We start from the raw sequence: 17,745 nt of genomic DNA, 5'->3' as shown, positions 1-17,745 counted from the left end.
ACCTTGAGGTTGTCTGCTGGTAAGCAAGCAGCAGCTAAACTCATCAAATGGATTTGGGAAAAGGTGATATAGAGCAGAATGAACGTTTGAGAAAAGGAAGCAGCTGCAGATGTGCTGAGTGAGGCTGAAAGAGAAAACAAGTGTCGATCGTGACTAAAGTCATGGGAGAACCAAAGAATACAGGACAACAACAGAGACGGTCTGCATCCAGATTAAAAAAACACTGAACACTGGAAGAAAGACCAAAAACACAACAAGCAGGATGGAAGGGAACAAAATCATCATCAAGCTTTATTATTCATTATAGAAGGAAGGCAGAACAAAGTTTATTGAACACAGTTGAGCTGCAATAGCTCATAATAGTGTGAGATGAGTGAATATAGTGTTTTATTTAAATGCAGAACAAACGGCAGAAAAACGAAAACTTTTTAATAAAATGTTGTTTTATTTCATCCATCTTTGTCATGTTTACCTGTACAGCATCACACATCCCTGTTAGGCCCTTAAACCCTTGTGTCATCTTGTGGGGTCACAATGACCCCCCTTTACATTGTCGTGTTCTCCCTACCATGACAAAGGTGGATAAAGGTGGAAAGATTTCATGTAATCCATGGACACCAGTGAAGATCACAAATCATTGAAGAAAAAAGGTTCAGAGCACTGTCTAGTGGGTCTAGATGACCCAACTCCCAATGTTAAAGTGCCTAGGATAGAACAAGGGTTACGGACAAAGATATGACCAAACCAGAGACTCCAGTTAAGATGGTGGGTTCTGTAAGACTGTCAATGTCAGAACCAGCAGTGGAACAAAGTTTTCTGCTCAAACAGACATTTGTCAAATAAATAAACGCTGAAATGCAGTTTTCATTCTCAAACTGTCCAAAGTTTATTCAGATGAAGCAGAATAATTGAAAACATCTGCATCATGACATATGAATCTGTTCTATTCTGATCCAGTTCTTCTGATCCGAAACAGAAATCTTCTCTGACGGGTCAGTCAAACTGATATGTTGGACAAAAGATTTCATAAGTAACTGTGTCTAACTGACTTATAGAAGAGCTCATCAGTAGACAACCAGACGACATTAAAGCACAAAAAACACTAAACCTTACTGTAACTGTGGCATTTAAAGGATATTTATTTTGTTTGTGTTTCAATGGATACCGGTGAGTTTTCACTACAATCATCAAACCCTGATCTCTGATTGAACGTGCGGTCAGACGTCACGTCATTTCACGTTTTTGTGGATCCGTCTGTCTTGAGTTTGCAGGCAGGGAGCACTCCTGCCCTCTGCAGGAAGAGCAGGGGCAGCAGCAGGCTGCTGGGCACCGAAAACCACATGGTCACCCACGCCACCACGCAGTAACGGTGACTGAGCCGCTCCGAGAACCTTTGAATCAACGCGCTTATCAGACCAACCAGGAACCTGAATCCCAGAGCTCCTGTTATGACCATCATGGTGTGGAAGGCCTTCCGCTTCGATTGGTCAATGCGCTTGGCGCTCCCGCCATGGAACCCCGGCCCCGAACGGATCAGAACCCAGAGGACCGAGACAGTGCAGAAACAGAAAGACACAGAGGAGATGGACAACAGGAACAGATTGATGGCGTAGAGACTAAGGTCGAAGCTCTTCATCAAAACCATCACTGTGAGAGAAATCAGCCAGACGCCAGCCAAGGTACAGTTCCTGATTCTGACGCCACGCTGCCCCCTCAGGTGCATGTAGGTGATGGGATGGACCGCCGCCAGGTATCGTTCCACACAGGTGAGGAAGTGAGTCATGGTTTGCCCGGGTAGGATTACCCAAAATACCATTCTCCCCACTTCTATCAGATCATGTTGCTTCGTCAAGGTCCCACTAAAGTACACGACGTATCCAAAGACCCCGAGAAGGTCCATGGAAACCACATTGTAGGTTAGGACATCGGTGTGGCTGGAAGCTGTGACAGTGCCAGCGGAGGCGCGCTTCCTCCAGCGCCGGTAACCCATGACGAGGACGAGAACCAGCAGAGGTGTCAGGATGGCGTTCATGACCACCAGGCTCGTCATGATCCACAGGGTTTCAGGGATGACGCAGTGACCGGTTCCAGGGTCCGAGGAGGAGTTGACGGAGACCGACATTCTGTCTAAGGAAAGAAGGAGAAACGAGATTTACAGCGTTACACCTGTATGACTACAAGTACTTTCACTGCAAAGTACTTTGACTGGAGTAGATTCATGGTTGATATCCAGTACTCTGACATCTGAGAACGATTTGTAATCACTCAGGTCACGAGGGCCATCAAAGGGAAACTCCCCCATTGCTGACATGTGACACAAGCTGATGACATCATCTGCTATTTTTATATTTTACACCCATAGTATAATCATTCTAAATCTTTTACAAGTATAGTAGTTTATCATATTAAGACTTTTAAAATTAAAAAACAGATGTACCACCAACTGCGTCTTGTCTTCAGAAAATCTTTATGTATGTCAATGGCACCATGCCCACCAAGACCCTTAAACCGATGAACAACTGCCCGCTCAAACACCACCAAGCTACATCCCTGTAGAACCTCTAACCCAGACCGACTGAAGACTGAACCCCTAAAGTGGAGAACAAAGTTCTAAGGCATCAAATCCATCTACAGACCGGCTGGTTTCCACCAAAGACGGTAAATGTGGTTACCTCATCAGACGCACCGACTCCCACTGCCTCCGAAAGCCTCTGCTTGCTTGGAGCTGTTGCATTTTGATTTACTGTGACGCCTTTGGATGATTTGAATGTTTGACTGTTTTTGCATGCTGTCAGACTGTTTCCATAAGTCACTGCAGTCATGATGGATGTCGCATATTAAACTTGTTTCCTCTCAGTGGTTCTGTGGATCTCTGAAGGCTCCTCCTCCCCACTGACTCTATGAAGCTCTTTACTATCCATTTATTCATGTGTTTACCACAGTCTGAGTGAATGTCAGGATGTAAAAAGTGATAACAGACACCTAAAGAAGAAGTTGGTCACATAGACTGTTCTAGATTATTAAACTGGCCTAAAAGCCAGTTGGTAACCAGAGCAACAGAAACTTTATTCCACAGGTTTATCATCATAATGAACCACTTTATGGTGGATCCAGTGAGGATCAAAGGTTTTGGGCGCCCAAGGTTGAAAGTTGGATTAATGTGGATGAAGAAGCCAAGGAAAGATGGAAGAATCCCCAAAAGGAATCAGATTACAGGAGACATTTTTGTAATATGTCAAAAAAACTGTAATGCTTCCTTTCCATTATGATGGCGTTCAGAATAAAAGAAAACAAGATGATGGAATGTGTCAAAGTTTGGACACCCTGCAGAGTCTGTACCTCAAGCTGCCGTGTTTCCAAGTATCACAGCTTGTAAAGACTTCTTGTAGCTAAGACTCTTTTGGTTCTTCTTCCTCACAAAAGCCTTACGCTGCGTTCACATTCAGGCTCAGAAACACGCGGTAAACGTAAAAGTCTATTTAGAAAAGTGTTGATGCGTGTTTCCATGTTCCAAACGGTTATGTTCACGCGTCGCTTTGCACGTTTTTGAGTCCCTTTCTGAGCTCTAAGTACAAAACGCGCGGCCACTGAACGCACGTCAAACGTTTGACCAATCAGGGTCTCAGATTTCATAGTGAATTCACAGAAATACCAAACGTTTAAAAATGTATCATGAAGGAGAAATGAAGAATTCCAGTTAGTTCCCGGCTGGAATTCTGTGACATTCTTTCATGGGAATAGAGCTGAGGAAGAAGAAGCCTGGAGCCAGAGTCAGGTGGCAGACTAAGCTAGTACACAGTAGGAGTCCCTCTCTGCAGTGAACGCCATGGCCTAGCCGTGTGTTTGTGCGTCACACGCCGGTGTTTCATGACTCTTCCATGAAGTCCATATCACCAGGATTAACCAACGTTACCACAGGCCATTTTCTCGTTTCCTGTTAGTTTTAAAGTCTAAATGATGGAGCTTACTTGATCTTGACATTTTACAAGACTGTCTCGTCTGTCATCTGATGCCTTTTGGAGACTTTTCCATCTGTTCTTGGCTTTTTCTGACATAAATTTGGACCCGGGGTCCCTAAACGTTGGATCCACCTCTGGGTTCATTGCAATCAAAGTGATCCAGGAAACGACTTGTGGACTTTTGTTTCTTTGAAACAAACTTTGCTTCATCACCTGGACAAAAACAAGCGGGAAGAGGTGACCTTTCTCTGGAATGGTGCTTTGGATCAGGAACAGGACATTTAGCATATTTATCACTGTTGAGGTGTCCGTTATCAGAAATGAAAGGACTTCCTGATAACAGTTTAGACTTGGACACTTCTTCCAGAGAATTCCTTTAACGCTACAGTAACGTCAAATCCATGGGATTCAGAGATTTCTGAACCGCCGTCCGTCAAAGCCTGGTCTGTCCAGGTGCTTGAGGGGGCGGAGTCACACAGATGTCACATGTCCAACCAGAATTCAGTTTCAGTTGAGTTTATGTACAGATCCTTCTAAATGACACATTTCTCCAGACGACTCTGTCCGGATCAACACCGTCGGGTCTGGCCGGCGCCCTAGTGACTCTTCAGGTGCGTTTTCAGGCTGTGGCTCTGCGTGAAGCCCTTCCCGCAGGCGCCGCACTTGTACGGCCTCTCGCCGTTGTGCGTCCTCATGTGGACGGTCAGGTAGGTTTTGCGGGCGCAGGTCTTCCCGCAGATCCCGCAGACGAACGGCTTGGCGCCCGTGTGGACGGCCAGGTGGTTGTCCAGGTGGGTTTTCCTCTTGAAGGACCAGCCGCAGTAGGGGCAGCGGTACGGCGTCTCCCCCGTGTGGACGCGCATGTGCACCGTCAGGGGCCCCCTGGTGGTGAAGCCCCTCCCACACTGGTCGCAGCGGTACGGCTTCTCGTTGGTGTGCGTCCTCATGTGGACCTGCAGCTGCTTGCCGGTCAGGAACATCTTGCAGCAGACGTCGCACAGGAACGACCTCTCCCGGTGGGTGTGGATCTTCTCGTGCTGCTTCAGCGTGGTGGGGAGTTTGAAGCCCCTCCCACAGACCCGGCAGGCGTGGGGTCTCTCCGTGGAGTGGGTCTTCTTGTGGCGGGACAGGGAGCGGCTGTTGCTGAGGACTTTGCCGCACACGCCGCACATGTGGGTCTTGCCTTTGGCGTGCGTCCTGCTGTGAGCCTTCAGCTCCTCGTCCAGCTGGAACCGCTGGTGGCAGAGGAAACACTCATGGAGCTCCAGGTCGGCGGAGGCAGAAGTGGGAGGAGTCTCCTCAGGGCGTGACGCTGCGTGCTCGCCGCGGCTTCCATCAGACGGTGAGGACTCCGTGCTGATGCCCCTTTCGTGTCCATCCTGAAGACCTGCTTGGATCACGGTCTTCTGACCTTCGCTCTCAGCTGATTGTGAACGGCCGTCTTCATCATCTTGGTCTTCATCATCAGCTGCAGGTCCTCCAGCTGCTGCCTCATTTCCTCCTCCAGCTTCCACCATGTTTTCCTGTTGAGATTCTGTCCTACAGGACTCCTCTTCATCTTCATCTTCATCTTCATCCCTGGTGCAAAGAAAAAAAGACAAAGAAAGTCATAAAAACAGAGAAAAAAGCATCAACCACCACTTCAGGAAATGACAGCAGTGTTCATTTAAATAGAGCTGACTTCAAACATTTGTTGACCTTTGACCTCCTAACCTCTCTCCATCCGTCTGGACCAGGGGTCACTGACCCAGTGCCGGGGGGGCGTGGTCGCCCAGAGGATCTCCTAAAGCCCCCGCCATGCGAGCTTTCACAAATCACAGATCATAACGGAATTTGACATCATTTTGAAGTTTCATTCATGTTTGAACAAATTAGAGGAGCAACGGACCACAAACCACGGATCCACACGCACACGTGTACGGTGGATTAGCCCCTCCCCCTCCTCGTGCACACTTGGCGTGTGCATCATCAGAATTCAGCGTGTTTGTTTTAACACGTTAACAGCAGCTCCTGCTGCATGTGGGAGGAGCTTCTGTTAAAGGCTTTTCTCGTCTTCATCACGGAGGACGCGAGACCCGCTGCTCCTCTGTAACCAGGGGGCGGGGCTTATTGCAGCAGGGGACACTGTGAATGAATGTAGTTCTGACACCCCCTCATTACCTTGTTTTTTTTAATATAATTGTGTTTTTTAAGCTGCAGTGTCTCATGGCACGGCAGACTTTTTCAGGAAAAATCCCAGAAAGCAACCAAAGCTGCACATCTTGATGAAGAACAGAAGAGCCGGTCAGGCCTCTGTATGGCCCCACCCACATAGAAACAGATCAGACAGATCAGAGACTACTGTTACACGTAACAAGATTAAGATAAAAAGTATTCAACAAACTCACAAACTTTAGATTCTGTTTTTTTGGCTTAACAAATGTTAGAAATGATCTTTTGTATCACTAAATCACCTGTGTCCCTCCTGACTCCAAGACAAACAGAAATAAATCAGACTTTCATGTTTAGAAATCTTTTTCTTGTTGTTACTGTTCTGTCAATCAATGTAGAAAATAATTACTATTGATATGTGATCAATCAATTCACAGTGTTAAAATACCTGCTGCTAATCATCATTACTGCTACTCTACTAGTCTGCGGTTAAGCAGCTCCTGTGGAGCCCCTCATTCTCCTCAGACCCCATCAAATAGCCCCCACCCATAAAGCTTGGGGATCCTGGTCTGAGACGGATTGTTTGGGGGCCGTCAGAACATTTCCCAAACAGGACACTGATCCACAGCTTCAGAGGAGGGTCACCAAACGTCTGGAAGAACCGCAGGAGGTCTGCAGACCTGAGCTTGGCTCTGGGTTGGACGGAGACGTACCTGCTGTGCCGTCCGGCCTCCTGGACGGCGTGAACGGCAGGAAGTCTGACTTCCGTCTGAGGAGCCTGGAGGAGCTGCAGAGGATCCTCCTGTGTCTGGAAAAACGCTGAAGTTACCATCAGCAGGAAAGGGAAATGAAACCAGGAAAAGGGGCGGACCTTCAGTCTGACGTAGAGGGTGGACGCTCTGAGACCCGCGCAGCTGAAGACTCGCTGGATGTCCGCTGGCGTCCGCCGCCTCAGTCTCCGCCTCCTGTCTGACGTCAGGAGGTCAAAAGGTTTGTCAGAAAGCTGAGGAACCGAGGAGCGCAGCAGGTTCAGGAAGTCCTGCTCCTGCAGGGTCCGGGGACACCTCAGCGGGACCACCGGGCTTTTCTTCATTACTGAGGAGGAGAAAAACGTTTGTCCTTTCAAAATAAAACCAGCACAATGTCTATCTGTGATCATTTATTTAGGAGTTCCAAACCTGAGGCTTTTATTTTGTTAAAGTGCTTCTGGGAGAATCGTGATTTTTTTCTTTTGAAATCTCTGAAGCTTTCAGTTTATTTTAGTAAATATAAATGACAGATTTCTGCTTTCAGACCCACTTTGAGAGGCTTCTTTTCAAAAATCTGCTCCACAAATCAAAACATTTATTCTCCTCTAAATTTAAAGTGTTTCCGTTTCATATGTGGTCATTTCACTGCTCTGTGGTTCTTTTGATGACTTATGGTTGAGTTTATGTGGCTTTGGCAGCTATTAAATCCTGTGTAATGGTGTCTTTACCGTGTTTGGAGAGCTGCTGGATGCTGGAGTCCTCCAGGACTCTGATGCTGAGGTCTATGCTGCTGTCATGTCTGCAGAGCCGAGGTCTGCCGGGCCTCTTCCTCCTCTTCCTCCTCCTCTCACCTGAGGAGCTGGGAGATTGACTTTATTCAAACAGAAATCAATCAAATAGGGGTTTCCTTTATGTGTATTAATAACGTTAAAGTATTCAAAACCTTAAGGGCCCAGGAAAGTCCGGGCTCTTCGCATGCTCAGATGTCTCTTCATCCTCACCCTCCTCTTCCTCGGGGGAGCCCCGCTGTTGGCTGTACTGCGCATCTGCAGAGACATGCCTATCAGAATATGTTTGACGGCTTTTATTTTTGAAATTCTAACCGGAAATGTAATAATAAACGACATAAAATGTTGATTAAACTGTAATAGAAAGCTTTAAGTGAGATTTAATTCAGCCGAACTTAGGAGCGATGAGATTTCATTCATGAAATGATATTAATATAATAACAGGTCAAGCAGATATTTTAATAATGATGTATAAACGAAAAAGTGGCGTATATTTCTACGGACTTCGGCTCGAACATCCGGGACATTTAGCGGGCTGCGGACTGACCGGAGAGCCTCGTCGTCAGCTGAAGCTCCAGCAGCTGCTCCCTCTGCCGGCGGAGCTGCTCCCTGAAGCCCGAGGCCTCCTCCTCGTACGCCGCCACCGCCGCGTCCAGGACCGCTAGGATCTCCCGGGAGGCGGCGGAGAGTCTCTCCGCCACGAAGCCCCGCAGCGCCGCGGCCCTGGAGCCTTTCCCCGAGGCCTCAGCGCCGACCGCCGCTGGAGCTGCTGCTGCAGACCGCATCTTCTCCGGAGCATCTGCTTTGTTTACATGGTGCACCTTTAAATGTCCCCGTGTGGAAACACAAACTCATCCAAGGTTCCTACTAATTCACACTATTCGATTTTTACTTTTTTTACTTTATTTTTTTTTTACTTTCCTTTGTTTTCCCAGGTTAAAAATTCATCAAACAATTGTTGTATATGCTCTGCTTACATTATAATTGTTTTCCTTGTAAACAAGCAAGAACCAGCAAACAAATAAGTAAATAGATACATTTCTAACACTCTGCAGGTGGTTTTCTCACCCAAAGTTAAGTTTTCAACGTCAAAGAAGAAGGAAGGATGAGAAACTGGATAAAGAATGGAAGTGAAGTAAAGGTGCCTGTGGTAATTGGGGCACTAGGAGAGGTTACCCCCAAACTGGAGGAGTGGCTACAACAGATCCCTGGAAAGACCTATAGACACACCATCCTACAAACACACACGCACACACACAGTTTTTTTTTTTCATTAGCCTGCGGTGAAAACACGGACACGTCTGACATCAGACCGCCCGAGAAGAACCATGTGACTCACGGTTCGAGCCTGCAGCTCAGTGACCTGCAGGGTGACCAGCCGGTCGACACCAACGGCTCCCTCCGGTCCCTCCGCAGCTTTGAACAGATGCAAACATTCACTGTGAAGATGCTGAGCTGCTTTGGCTCCATACTTGAGCCAGAAGACTCAGGATCAGCAGAGAAATTTCCTTTAATGTGTGTGTGTGTGTGTGTTTGTGTGTGAGTATTTTGTACTGAAAACAACAGATTGTGTTTCGTTTTCAAAGCATTTACATTTAGAGGTTCTCAGTGAGCTTTTCATAGTGAATTAAATGTACCATTTCACATAAACCCAGAGCTCACATTAGTCATTTTTTTCTTTTTCAGACACTTTTTCTTCATTTAACTTCTTCAAATGTGGACTTCACGGCCATTTTGGTTCAAATGTATTTACATGTGTTTGTGTGAAGCAAAGAAAATACCGCTGCAATAAAAATGTTGATTTGCAGTTAATCGTATTAAAATAGTTCAATGGTCGTCCCCCCACGGTTTCACCTCACCGTCTTTGCTGACGCCTCGTAGAAAAACTGAAGAAATATTTCATGTTTACAGAAAGAAATTTAAAAACTATGGAGGATAAAAACTGGACTTATAATGGTGTTTGGTTTTCCCAACAGAAAAAAGGAAAGGCATGGCATCTGATGGAATTTTAGTTTGTAGTCCTTTGTAGTCTTTAGCAGGTCTGTCCTGATTCTCAACACTTCCTTTTTTTCGTTTTTCATATAAAAATAAAACTTAGCATACAATAGATATTTTCTAAATATAAACATTATAAGAGGTTATTTTGTTATAAACATCTGAACACTTGTTACTCTGGGTCCGAATTACCGCCCTAACCCCAATTTAGCGGAAATGACGTAACCTGCGCATGCGTGGTCTATGTGAGAGCAGACACGTTCCAGACCGGCTCCACCCGGGGAACGCAGCTGGATTTCCAACGATGTGGCTGCTCGGTGTTGCTATTTTCCTGCTTCGGTTCGGTTCTGCTGGGTCCATGACACCAGGTGAGAGTTTTCTTTACTAGTTTTGTTGTTTCACGTGTCGAGCATGTATGTCGAGCATCAACGTCTGACTCCTACGGTGGCCTCGAAGGTCCAATCACACCAACAAATCACTCAATGCAAAATAAAGATCACAATTGAGTAAGAAATACTAACAAAATAAAACATTACATTTTAGAATTCACAACAAAATTCCCAAAACCAAATCGTACAAAAAAAAATTCTGCAAACAAAAGTCATTTTCAGAAATGAAAATGAAGCAAAATAAAACCCTGCAATGGTCGGTTCAGTAGGACTATGTTGACAATGATAAACTCTTTAGTCCATATATCCATTAATTTATGCAGCTTTTAAATGTTTACAGTAATGTAATTATAATTTAAACTGCAGCTCCTCCAAGTTATTTCAAAATAAAATCCCCATTGAGTTACATAGATCCTCCTGCTGAAGCAGATTTAGCTGAACAGAGACTCATTTGGTCATTTTACTGTCAGATTTAAACAAATCTGTACTTTAAGAACTTTGAGTCTGAACAGCAAATTGTGCCTCTGAAGATCAGAATCTGACCTTTAAGGTCATTCTAATAATAAACCACTGACTAACCACAAACTCAGTCTTAGTGACTTTTCCTTAAAGGACATTTTTTATTGTTTTATTCCATTGTTTAATGTATGAAACGCAGCAATAGATTAAATCCAGAGCAGATCTCCCAGGATCCACTGCAGTCTGAACAGGAACTGAGCTGCTCATCCATCAGTTGGAGCTTTCTGCATCTTTGTTGGTGTTCTCATTTTCTCCTCATGTCTGGATGAACATCTTCATCTATTCTGACCTTCAGCAAACAGCTTCACTACCCAGAATGCACTGCTGCATTATTGCAGCTAATGCTAGTTTTCTAGTTCCTGTCCAGTTGACAGAACCAGTCCTCTGGAATTCTCTGATCTCTGGTTCTTCTGATGCAGGTCTGAACATCACTGCTGGACCTGGAGATGACGTCACTCTGACATGTGGAGACACGGACATCATGAAGAATCCAACCTTTGAGTGGAACAGAATTGACCTGGAGGAGGAAGAACGTGTGATAACATACAGGAGTGGTGGTGTTGATCTAGACGGTCAGCATGAATCTTTCAAGAACCGAGTGTTTCTGAAGGACCGTCAGATGAAGGATGGAGATCTGTCTGTGGTTCTGAAGAACGTGACCATGAATGACACTGGAACATATGAGTGTAGAGTTCTACAACACAATGGTTCACACAGAGAAATGAAGACGATCTGCATCATCCATCTGTCCGTGGATCCTCCAGGTGGCCCGTCTCCAGGTGATCCGTCTCCAGGTGGCCCGTCTCCAGGTGGCCCGTCTCCAGGTGGCCCGTCTCCAGGTGGCCCGTCTCCAGGTGGCCCGTCTCCAGGTCACCCGTCTCCAGGTGATCCGTCTCCAGGTGGCCCGTCTCCAGGTGGCCCGTCTCCAGGTGGCCCGTCTCCAGGTCACCCGTCTCCAGGTCACCCGTCTCCAGGTGATCCGTCTCCAGGTGGCCCGTCTCCAGGTGGCCCGTCTCCAGGTCACCCGTCTCCAGGTGATCCGTCTCCAGGTGACCCGTCTCTAGGTGACCCGTCTCAGGGTGACCCGTCTCCAAGTGACCCGTCTCTAGGTGACCCGTCTCAGGGTGACCCGTCTCCAGGTGACCCGTCTCCAGGTGACCCGTCTCCAGGTGACCCGTCTCCAGGTGACCCGTCTCCAGGTGATCCGTCTCAGGGTGACCCGTCTCCAGGTGACCCGTCTCCAGGTGGCCCGTCTCCAGGTGAGCAGTGTTTGTGTTCCTGCTTGATGTCAGAGTAAAGGTCTCAGATCAGACGTGTTTTCTGCAGATGTTGTTGATGAGACTCTGCAGGAAGCAGCTGCTCTGATGAGGAAGAGGAGAGGATTCTGTTCTGCACTCATCATCCTCTCTCTCACCTGCAGGAGAACAAGGAGGACTGGAAGGAAGAGAGGAGGGAGGAGACAAGAAAGGAGGCAGTCGTGGTCGTCTTGGCCTGATCATTCTTGCTGCTGCTGTCGTTCTTGTTGTTGTTCTCTGGATCTCCAAGAAGAAAAAAGGTCCAAACCAAAGTTCCAGTGGTTCCAACAACCAGCAGGACATTGAATTTGGTCGTCTAAACTCAGATTCTGATGCAGAGAGAAACAACAAACACAGATCAGCCTCATCTGGATGAAGTGGGACGGATGTTCAGAGGTTCTTCTCTGAGAAAAGATGAAGAAGACGAGGATGAAGATGCTGGTCTGTCTATATTTCTGTTCACTTCTGCAGTCTGGTGCCTTTTTTCAGTTCAGTTTTGCCAAATGTGGGTAAATCTTTGATGGTGATCAGATCTTTGTTTTCATTCTCTGATCCTGGACGTATTTTTCTACAAAGGTTTGAACGTTGAGAGTTTAAACCAGAGAGAAAGGTGTGAAAATGTTCCTCAGTGTCTTCCTCATGGTAGAACACCAGAGACTGAAACCAGAACCAAAAGCCTTCCAGCTGGGTTTGGGTCTGAACCACCCAGAGGTTCCAGAGTCCAGCTGGTTCTGCAGCTGGACTCTGGAAGAACAAATGTCTCACAGGAGACTGAAACTGTTCCATTCCAGTCTGGACGGTTGTAGATCTGTCTATAAGCTCTGCAGGAATCTCTGGATCCTACAGACTCCATTGGTGCTTTGGTCCAAACCAGCAGAACCTTCTCTCTAAACCAACAGAACCTTCTCTCTAAACCAAGTCTCCTCTTTGACTGAAACATGCCAGCATTAAGGGATGCCAATCATCCAGATAAGCTCCGCCCCCAGACGGCGCCATGGTTAACTGCACACAGCTGTTGATTTATTGATGCAGACTTTTAACTAAAGTTAATCATGGCGTCTCTGTAGCACAGACCCCCCCCCATCTCTGTAATGAACTGTTTTTTTAACTCTAAGCTTTGATTCAGTCTTTCTGTTTTTCCTGTTTTTCACACTGTGAAGGCCTTTTTCTTTGTTCCTGAAATGATTGTTTGTTCCATTAAATGTGAGGAAAGTGTTTCCTTATTTACTGTGATATAAAGTGTTTAAAGGAAACACAAGAAGAAACGGTTCATGGAAGTTTCTGCACTTTTACTGTTCATGTATTGATCATGAGGAGCATCAATGATTAGACTTTGAAACAGAACATACTCCTTAAATGTGATCAGAAGCCATTGTGAAGATTTAAATCATAATGCAAATGTATTTTCTGAAAGGTGCAAATTGTTTTTCACACTGAAATATTTATTTTGTGGAAATAAAACTGCCAGAAGATCAGAAGTTGGATGTTTTTTTTGACCGGGTTGAAGATCTAAAGGAGCAGCTTTAAAGTCGTGTTTTTCACAAACTAATCTTTTCAGGATCCACTGAGTCATGGAGTTCCAGTACGGATGTCCAGATCATGGAGATTTATTTTATTAATTTGATCACCACTATAAATTTCAAGGTTATTACAGATAATAGAGATGGAGATATTCTTTATTGATCCCACGTTGGGGAAATTCAGTTGCTACAGCAGTTCAGTGAAAAAAAGAAGAGAAGAACAACAGCAATGTGCAAAAAAAGAAAAAGTAATACTTATGTACACTATAACAATATAATGTATGTTATGCGTAGTAATAAAATTAAAGTAAAAACACAGAATATACAGATGAGCTATGGATGTATGATAACTGGTTTGTACATGCATATTTAAACTGTGGCATTGTTCAATCTCACAGCTGTTGGGATGAATGACCTGCAGAACCGTTCCTTCCTGCATGGGGGGTGTAACAGTCTGCCACTGAAGGAGCTGTTCAGTGCCTCCACTGTCTGATGTAGTGGGTGAGAGGTGTTGTCCATGATGGATGTTAGCTTGGCCAACATCCTCCTTTCACCCACTTCCTCCACAGAGTCCAGTGGACACCCCAGGAAAGAACTGGCCCTCCTGACCAGCTTGTTGAGTCTCTTCCTGTCCCGGTCTGTGCTGCCTGCTCCCCAACACGGCGTAGTGGATAACAGAGGCCACCACAGAGTCATAGAAAGTCTTTAAGAGAGGCCTGCACACTCCAAAGGACCTCAGTCTCCTCAGAAGGTGGAGGCCACTTTGGCCCTTCTCATACAGGGCATCGGTGTTGTGAGTCCAGTCCAGTTTCTGGTTGAGGTGAACACCCAGGTACTTAAAACTGTCCACTACCTCAATGTCCTGGAGGCTCACCGGTGCGTATTGTGGTTTTCTCCTCCAGAAATCAATCACCATCTCCTTTGTTTTACTGGTGTTCAAGCACAGGTGATTACGCTCACACCAGTCCACAAAGTCCTTGATGACTGACCTGTACTCCAGCTCGTCCCCCCCGACACACAGCCAACAGTAGCCGCGTTTACATTGGCAAAAGTAATCGGAATGAACGCCTGATCGGAAAGAAAATGCGTCATGTAAACGCGCCGTTCGGAATACTCTGCCCCGATCACTCATTCGGATCAAAATTTCTTTCCGATGGAGATAGGTGGGTTATACCGATCGGTTATACCGCCACTGCTGCTCTGGGTTACGTCATGCATAGACGGTGTTTCACTGAGAGAAAGCTTGTGAGCTCATACGGGACCGACCAGCTGCTCTGCAGACGCCCCGTGAAAGCGCTGCTCCGCTCTCGCCCCTCTCTTTCACCCCTCACGGGGGAGATGCGGGGGGGATGCGTGTCCACTGACGTCTGGACCCGGTACCCGAGCTCAGCGTTCAGGCTCTGGTGCCAGTGGACCGAGTGACCCTCTCTGAGCAGAGCAGCTGGATTTATTAATGTGTTTGAGGGGAGGGTGCTTTGTTACATGTGCGTTTTGTTGTTTTGTTATGTGTGAGAATTTGAACTGCGAGTCGAACCGCCGCTCTGGGTTAGCAGCTGCCGGACTCACGAGAACCGAGCAGAGCTCGAGCCGCCAGCTTACAGCGGCTTTGGGGCAGTGTGTGAGCTTTCCAGAGCAGAAATGTCTCTCAGTCCTTAGAAACTGTTCAAACAATCACATGGAATTGTGTTTCCAGTTGTGCCCCGACAAAATAAAGGTTGATGTCATTCCCACACATCTACGTGCAGCCAAGCTGCAGATTGCAGCGTTTCCCGCATGGTCCTGGATTTTTGTCCATCAAAAGGCTAATCTTGGTAGCGCGTGTTGTTAGCCTCTCCTAAAACTGGGTTCTTCTTCCAGCTCCGTTCTTCCACAAAACAGCACTGACCACACAGATTAAATATAAAATGATGAGCGAACAGGCACTTCATAATATTCATAACATTAATAAAAGCCCGTTTGGAAGATCGCCTCGTATATTACAGAGCTGCTGCATAAATATATGTGATAGCACAGGTTTGTTTATAACGGGACACACTTTCCTTCTGGTTTTTCGACACTACTGTGCATGCCCAAATGATTTATTCCGACCGAAAGTGTGACCATGTGAACGTTTGTTCTAATCAGAAAAAGGTTTTCTGTGCCCATGTGCACGGGTGAATTTTAACGCGACCATTGATCCCATCAAGATATTTTGCCCATGTAACCACGGCTACTGGCCGAGTCGTCAGAGAACTTCTGGAGGTGACAACTTCCAGTGTTGTAGGTAAAGTCCGAGGTATAAAGGGTGAAGAGGAACGGTGAGAGCACCGTCCATCAGGAACAGCAGTGCTGGAGACCACCACCTCCGACACACAGTGGTGTAGCCTCACATACTGTGGTCTGATGGTGAGGTAGTCGGTCGTCCATGCGGTCAGTTGTCTGTCCGCTCCAGCCCCTTCCAGCTTCTCTCTCAGCAGAGCTGGCCGGATGGTGTTGAAGTCGCTGGAGAAGTCAAAGAGCATGACCCTCACAGCGGTTCCGGCGTCCTCCAGGTGAGTCAGCGCCCGCTGCAGCAGGTAGATGACAGCGTCATCCACCCCGATGTTCGGCCTGTAGGCAAACTGCAGCGGGTCCACCGCGGTGCTGACCACTGAGCGGAGGTGGCTGAGGATGAACCTCTCCATGGTCTTCATCAAAGGGGAGGTCAGGGCTACTGGTCTGTAGTGGTTTGGTTCCTTAGTGGGGGTGTCACGATTCTCCAAATCCTTGATTCGATTCGATTCTCGATTTTTACATTTATTCTTTTTAAAGCACAGATTGTCATTTTTTAAACTATACTTTACTGCAATAGAATATCTGACCTGTGTTTCCAATGTACCACACTACACTGTCAAATTTAAAACTTTTATTAACAACATAATGGAACAATAACTTATATCTTTAGTCAATTAATTTTTTTAAAATAAACTGGCTTCCAGTTTGTCTTTTGTAAGTGCAGTCTTCTTCACAAAAGAGGAAATTCAAGTTCACAACAAAACAACAAAAAACAATAAAACAGAGACATGTCCATAGTCTCTGAACAATTGTCTTAAACTATTTCTGAACAGATGAACATGTAACACACTGATGTATTGTATTTTTTTGTAATGTATTTTTACCATCTGCTCAGACCTTCAATAACTTTCTCTTTTACATTATTGTACTTGGAGGGAATCACCGTAGCTGAGAGATGCCTTCCACTGGGGATTGCGTACCGAGGCTCTAACACGCTAATTAAATGCCTAAAACCGGAGTTTTCCAACGAATAAGGTCGCGTGTCCGCGGCTAGGAATACTCCCACCGCACGCGGAATCGCATTTGCACGAGTTGAGTTGCTTGGAGGTTTAATTCCAAACGAAGACGGAAGAGTAGTGTGTGTAGTTGTTGGTTTACAGACAAATCTATGTTTTTGTTGTGCCTGCGTGATGCCCTGAATGTTAGTCGTGCTGCCCGTGAGAGAATACGGCACACGCACATACATACATAGCGCAGCTTGCAATCTGTTTTATTTTTAAAAACTCACTGAAAATCCAAAATACTTCCACACCAGCGACTTCAGTGAAAGAGGAGGGGATTAAAGTTCTGTCCATGGGTCTCCTGCATCTGCAGCTTCATGCTATCTTTTGAGTGGCTGTGAGATGAGGTTGACTCGCAGAACTTTAAAAAAAAACTTTATTAACAAATAGACTTGCAGCACTTTTCCCGTTTGGCAAGTAACCAGACGCAACATGGGGCGTGGCAGCCTCGACGATTCCATTTGTTCATTCAAAGTTCGAGATTGTGACTTAATTTCGATCGATTTCGATGTAAAGTCGAAATCGTGACACCCCTATTCCTTAGCATGCGCCATCTTAGGAACTGTGACCACTGATGGCCTTTAGTCCTCTCCACACTCCTCAAACGTTGTTGTTCTCCAGCTCCTCCAGCTTCCTCCTGTAGCTGTTCTTGGCCTGTCTGATCTTGTATTTGAGTTCATGCTGAACTCTCCTCTGCTCCTCTCTGTCCCCTGAAATAAAAGCCCTCCTCTTCTCCTTCAGTAGGGCTCTCAGCTCAGGGGTCACCCAGGGCTTGCTGATGGAGAAACAGTTCTGTGTTCTCCACACAGAAGCTGATGTAGTCGGTGATGCAGTGGGTCAGGCTGGTGATGTCATCTCCATGAGAGCTGCAGAGTTTCTCCCAGTCCGTGGTCTGGAAACAGTCTCTCAGTCTCTCCCTGGCCTCATCAGTCCACGCTCTCACTGACTTCCTCTTCTGGGGTGGCTCTCTTTTTGCTCTGGGTTTGTATTCAGGAACCAGATGCACCAAGTTATGATCAGAGCGGTCGAGTGGGGGGAGGGGGTTGGAGTCATATGCGTCCTTAAC

General features: G+C 46.3%; 2 protein-coding genes across 14 annotated transcripts in view; one reads left to right on the top strand and one right to left on the bottom strand.

Annotated features, from left to right (window-relative positions):
* Positions 1-266: 266 nt before the first annotated feature.
* LOC101162247 (zinc finger and SCAN domain-containing protein 2) lies at positions 267-9,798 on the bottom strand. 4 transcript variants are annotated; one of them, XR_002875253.1, is made up of 7 exons: positions 8,195-9,798; positions 7,803-7,905; positions 7,588-7,718; positions 6,982-7,205; positions 6,824-6,918; positions 3,969-5,537; positions 267-2,127 (listed from the first exon to the last, which is right to left on the bottom strand). XR_002875253.1 is itself a non-coding variant. In XM_020711430.2 (6 exons), the coding sequence occupies exons 1-6, from the start codon at positions 8,430-8,432 to the stop codon at positions 4,556-4,558; spliced, it is 1,773 nt and encodes a 590-aa protein (XP_020567089.1). In that variant the 5' UTR covers positions 8,433-9,798; the 3' UTR covers positions 862-4,555. The 4 variants fall into 4 exon arrangements, 1 of the variants encoding a protein (XP_020567089.1); XR_002875254.1 differs by having other exon boundaries at positions 4,173-5,537; XR_002875252.1 differs by having other exon boundaries at positions 862-2,127; positions 2,673-5,537.
* Positions 9,799-9,868: 70 nt separating this feature from the next.
* LOC101161702 (putative polyketide hydroxylase) overlaps positions 9,869-17,745 on the top strand; it is a 54,864-nt gene continuing 46,987 nt past the window's right edge. For 2 of the 10 annotated variants that reach the window (XM_023965898.1, XM_023965896.1), the window contains exons 1-2: positions 9,869-10,010; positions 10,970-11,809. In XM_023965898.1, the coding sequence (XP_023821666.1) occupies positions 9,875-10,010; positions 10,970-11,809 (976 nt within the window). In that variant the 5' untranslated portion in view covers positions 9,869-9,874. Of the gene's footprint in view, positions 10,011-10,969; positions 11,810-11,970; positions 13,324-17,745 lie in introns of those variants that run through there. The other 8 variants (XM_020711433.2, XM_023965897.1, XM_004079588.4 and 5 more) reach the window with 8 other exon arrangements.

Source organism: Oryzias latipes, chromosome 18 (genome assembly GCF_002234675.1).
Source record: "Oryzias latipes chromosome 18, ASM223467v1".
NCBI classification, from domain to species: domain Eukaryota; kingdom Metazoa; phylum Chordata; class Actinopteri; order Beloniformes; family Adrianichthyidae; genus Oryzias; species Oryzias latipes.
This window is presented reverse-complemented; position numbering and strand designations above follow the sequence as displayed.

Excerpts from the sequence above, each read along its gene's own strand:
- LOC101162247 (XM_020711430.2), bottom strand. The coding sequence starts at position 8,432 with ATGCGGTCTGCAGCAGCAGCTCCAGCGGCGGTCGGCGCTGAGGCCTCG. Across the intron at positions 7,206-7,587 it reads CCAGCAGCTCTCCAAACACG|TAATGAAGAAAAGCCCGGTG; the intron begins GTAAAGACACCA and ends TCTCCTCCTCAG. Across the intron at positions 5,538-6,823 it reads GAGGCCGGACGGCACAGCAG|GGATGAAGATGAAGATGAAG; the intron begins GTACGTCTCCGT and ends TCTTTGCACCAG.